This window comes from Anneissia japonica, unplaced genomic scaffold, assembly GCF_011630105.1.
Source record: "Anneissia japonica isolate Jap-2015-1 unplaced genomic scaffold, ASM1163010v1 scaffold69360_len4998_cov142, whole genome shotgun sequence".
Taxonomy (NCBI): Eukaryota; Metazoa; Echinodermata; class Crinoidea; order Comatulida; family Comatulidae; genus Anneissia; species Anneissia japonica.
Genome location: NW_022756617.1, coordinates 1 through 4,998, shown reverse-complemented (window position 1 = coordinate 4,998; position 4,998 = coordinate 1). Strand labels below are relative to the sequence as shown.

Here is a 4,998-nt window from a genome sequence, read left to right as displayed (position 1 = left end):
GATGGTGACAGATGCTAAATCTTGGAGTGATGCTGAAAATAATTGCAAAGCATTTGGTGGATATTTAATGTCCATTCATGATCAGTAAGAGAGGGCACTATTTACTTTATATTTTCTTAGGTATCTGAGGCAGAACAGGGTCATGTATTACAAAGCTCGGGGATGGGGGGAATCTCCTCCCTTATTGTTCTTGTTGGCGACATAGGGATTATTTATTTTCACTTCAATTTAAGTCCTCGTTTGGGGACTGGTTGCCACAAATACTGTTAATTTCATTTCATTATTTCTGTCAAAAATACAAAAGACAAGAACAGACAGACGCAATGAGAAGCAACAACAGTAGAGAGGAAAACCAATAAGCAAACTAAATCAACTATCAAGTGGTTTCCCCAGAACACATAAAAATATCACAAACATAAACAACAAGGTTAAAATATAAATTATTTGAAATGTAAGAATGAAGTAAATGTCAATTGGACCCAGATGAAACTAACATGCAAAATTGAGCCTGAGGTGGGAAAAGTTCATACTGCTCTGGCTCAACAGGAAAAAGATGTTTTCACTCTTTTTAGCAATTTAAAAAACTATCATTTTGATCTGTAGGTATGAACAAGCATTTATTGCTAGCCAGTTGAGTTTATCAAATGGAATGAATTTCTGGATTGGTTTGAGTGACAGTGCAACCCCAGGAACATACAAATGGTCAGATGGTACATCAGTCACCTACACAAACTGGGCACAAGGTCAACCAGGTTAGTCAGTGTGCAAACCAGTAAAGTATTTGCAAATGTCATTCATGCTAATTCACATTGAGAGACACTAAAAAAGTATAAAACAAATAATGCATGTTTCTAATTCATACAATGTGGTAGAATATTTCATTCCGTGAAAGATTGAATGTTGTATTCAACTCAACTACGCCTTGTTGAATAGATCATCCAGTCTTTCACTTCATGAAATATTCTACCCAATTGCACTCGTAAACATTCATTATTGGTATATTAATTTCAGTATTTTTATAGCGCTCTATACTGGTATCTCGCAGCACTTTTTCCCCATGGTCATTGGATACAAAATCAATCATACACAACGTGCAACCCTCTCTGCTCCCTGGGGAAGTATTCCTAGTTATGTGTGTATAATCAGCACTAATTTTCCCGAATCATTCACCGCCTACCGGGTACACATTTATTCAGGGTGAAGAGAGGCAAATGCCCGAGTAGACAAGCAGTGTGATGAGCGTTTGTCTCCAACTGTCCACTTGAAAGTCCAATGTCTTACACGCTGCACCACATGCTTCTACATGACCATATATAGGCACATCAGGACTATATATGGGCATGATGACATCACATCATGACCATATATAGGCACATCAGGACTATATATGGACATACAACAGTATTTTGTACAAGAAAATTTGATAATCTGGACAGGCCATTATATTGAAGAATTGTTCATTAGAAGCTTATCGTAAATGTAGTAAAGTATATGATGAAAATCACTGTTTTCACACATTTTTTTGTTAATTTAGATGACAGTGCCGGACTCTGTGTTTCCATCACGTCTGGAGACTCTGCCGGCTTCTGGATTGATGCAAGTTGTGCACTTGGCCTGCCCTTTATTTGCGAAAAGAGTCGACTTGGTTACACTCGCCCACCTTTTACAAATCCACCAATTGTAACACAGCCAAATGATCGTTCTTGTGCTACAGGATGGATTGGCTATGGAAGTTCCTGCTACATGGTGAGATTCCTATTTATTTATTTGTTTATTTTTTTATTTGTTTGTTTATTGTTGATTTTTTTATTGTTTACCTGTAATTGTTTTGTGTTTGTTTCCTTTTTTTATGTATTTTTTATTTATTCACTTAGCCTTTACAGCTAAAGAGGACTCCAAAGATGTAAACGTGAATACAGTAAACAATATTACATTAACAAAGTCCATTAAACATGATTAAGAAACAACACTGAAATGTGAAATGATTTCAAGAGTAAATTGCAATAAACTTTCTTTGATTTTCCTAATATTTTGACCAAATAAAATCTATTTAGTAATGAGTTAGTATTTAATTCATATAAGTTATAAAGGAGAGAAATATAAAATATTTATTCAGCTCTTCAATTATGTTTAAAATTTTATTTAGCCGAATGAGGTACAATCATCTAGAGATCGTCTTACATGGTTGGATGCCAGACAAGCTTGCTTAAGTATGGGAGGTGATCTTGCTAGTTTCCACAGTGCAGCGGAGGAGGCATACATACTAAGTAGATTCACTCCTATGTAAGTAAATCATCATTGAACTTAATTTTTTTTTGTGAGCCCATATACATTTATGATTGAAGATTGGATTTGCATGTGTGCTCCAAGGGAAAAAAAATGTAAAAACAATGAGAAGACGATGTACAATCATTGAAGGTTGACTTACCTGAAAAAGGTGCAATTAATGTAATAATTAATATCTAATATTTATGCAATTTTGTCTGGGTTTTGTTCGAACACCTCACATTTTGGTTCACCAAAATTTCTTTGGATGTTGTTCTATGAGAACAAATAAAATTTCTTGTATCTTGTACATAAAATAAAAGGGAAAATATATGAACACACAAAAAACCAAACAAGTACAGGGTAGAATGATACAGTATTCTGTAAACTTCATTTATAACAGATGCTCAGGGAGTGATTTTGTGTTCAATTTCAAATATATGAAACATGCAGGCTGCCGTCACCTTGACCTCTGACGACTGGTGCCAACAAATTGTTCACAAAAACGTGATGCAATAATGACAAAATGATTTATTATTTATTCATTTATTTATTCTTTCTTTATACTGAATATACACTTTCAATATTTATAAATATAATTGTATCTTGAACACACAAAAAAAAACAAACAAGTATAGGGTAGAATGATACAGTATTCTGTAAACTTCATTTATAACAGATGCTCAGGGAGTGATTTTGTGTTCAATTTCAAATATATAAACATGTAGGCTGCCGGCACCTTGACCTCTGACGATTGGTGCCAACAAATTGTTCACAAAAACGTGATGCAATAATGACAAAATGATTATTATTGTTTATTTTCAGTAATCTGATAATGTTGAATGATTATTAATGATTTTTTTTTTATTATTGGGAATTAGAGATCAAGAAAATGCATACTGGCTGGGCTACTGGATTGGGCTCAACGATCAAGTCATTGAGGGAGGTACAGTATTGCATGCAACTTACTTCTCAAATTTCTATTTTCATTTTATTTCTAATCTTAATTTTTTTTGCCATTACAGATTTTTAAATAGTACCATTCTGATAGTCTTTGCACATAACCCATAAATTTCTGGCAAATTATCTGTAAATCATTGAAAACTTTTTTTTATTTATTTTATTTTTTTATTTATGAAAATTCTTGGGAGGCCAGATAGCCACATAGTCATCATGTCTAGTGGCTAATGATTAGTCTCCCCTTAACTAAACTTAATCAAAAGACAATCATAAAAAAGTAACATAAATTGCAAACAAGACAGCAAAGCAAAGCTTTTAAAAATATTCAATTCAATTTTGTTAAATTTGAAAATAGTTTTCAAGTCTACCACTGATTGTGGTAGACTATTCCAGAGCAAAATAACGAAGGGATAAAATGAGGATTTAAAGGACAGATTTATTTGCAAATTTGATTGCCAGGCTTAACTAAGATATCTGTAAAAAATATAATAAATTAACCTAACAAAAATAAAAAATACACGCCATCATGGTGGGATTCAATATTTTGACATTAATTATGTCATCATCAGGAACTCCTGATGATGACATAATTGATCTCGAAATATTGAATCCCGACACGATGACATGCATTTCAATACTTGAAGTATGTATTATACTATCTTATTTGAGAAAAAGAAAAAATGTAACAATTTTAAATAGGAGCGACAATAATAATGTTTGTTAATCTGTGACCTACTGAAAGTGTTTTATTTGTTTTGATTCAAAGGTTTTGAATGGAGTGATAATACACCTGTTGACTATACAAATTGGGGAGATGGTGAGCCAAATGACAGTGGATCTGAAGAATGCGTTGAGATGTTTTATGACGGACAACGAGGCTGGAACGACATCGATTGCTCAACTCCCCGCAACTGGGTTTGTAAAATCGATAAAGGTGTGACGCCTGTAACACCAACACGAGATCCTGGTGCAGGTACATGCTATAAAAATAATATTACAAAGAATATATAAAAATATGTACTGTATTTATAAAAAAAAAATTGTATTTTCCCAATCGGGATTTAGGCCCAATGCCTTTTGTAATAATAATAATAATAATGACGATAATAATAATTATTATTATTATTATTATTATTATTATTGTTATAATTTATTATTATTATTGTTTTTATTATTAATAACAATAATAATAATAATTAATAATATTAATAATAATAATAATTAATAATAATAGTTTTATATAGAGCCGTATCCATCTAATATAAGATGCTCAGATTATTTTTTTTTTATTCATTTATTTGTTCTTTATACTGGGTTTTCTCTTCAGTAACAAATTACTGTTCACCCAGAGGGTCCAGTACACATAAAACATTGAAATTCGAAGAATTTACAAATCATTAAAAAGTTATTCAAAAATAAAATTTTAAAAAGCCATCACCACAACGCTAAATTCACAAGCGAAAAAATAAAATAATTTGAAGAACACAAATCATTCAAATTCATTGACCCGCATGGACAGAGTTCGTCAGATGCTTGATATGTGGACTAGGAACTCGATCAATGACTTTCTTCGCCACTAAGGGTCTGTACTACCTGGTAAACCGGTACCAGTACACCAGGGTATCCCCCTACTCATCTCGAAGGATGCACTAGGTTCTTTATAGTGCACACGAGCCATTGTATACACTGGGCCTACGGTTTATAGTCTTATCCGAGAAGACTAATTGTTCTACCACCAGAAACATAGGTGAGCGTGCTGTTCAAAGCAGCGCC

At 32.9% G+C, this 4,998-nt stretch overlaps 1 protein-coding gene across 1 annotated transcript; it reads left to right on the top strand.

Annotated features, from left to right (window-relative positions):
• Positions 1-6: 6 nt before the first annotated feature.
• Positions 7-4,198, top strand: LOC117124307 (macrophage mannose receptor 1-like; the record flags this gene model as incomplete). Its single annotated transcript, XM_033270496.1, has 6 exons — positions 7-84; positions 604-752; positions 1,535-1,746; positions 2,147-2,283; positions 3,147-3,211; positions 3,992-4,198. Coding segments are annotated over exons 1-6 (787 nt in total), but the record flags the coding sequence as incomplete, so codon positions are not given.
• Between the last annotated feature and the right edge of the window lie 800 nt (positions 4,199-4,998).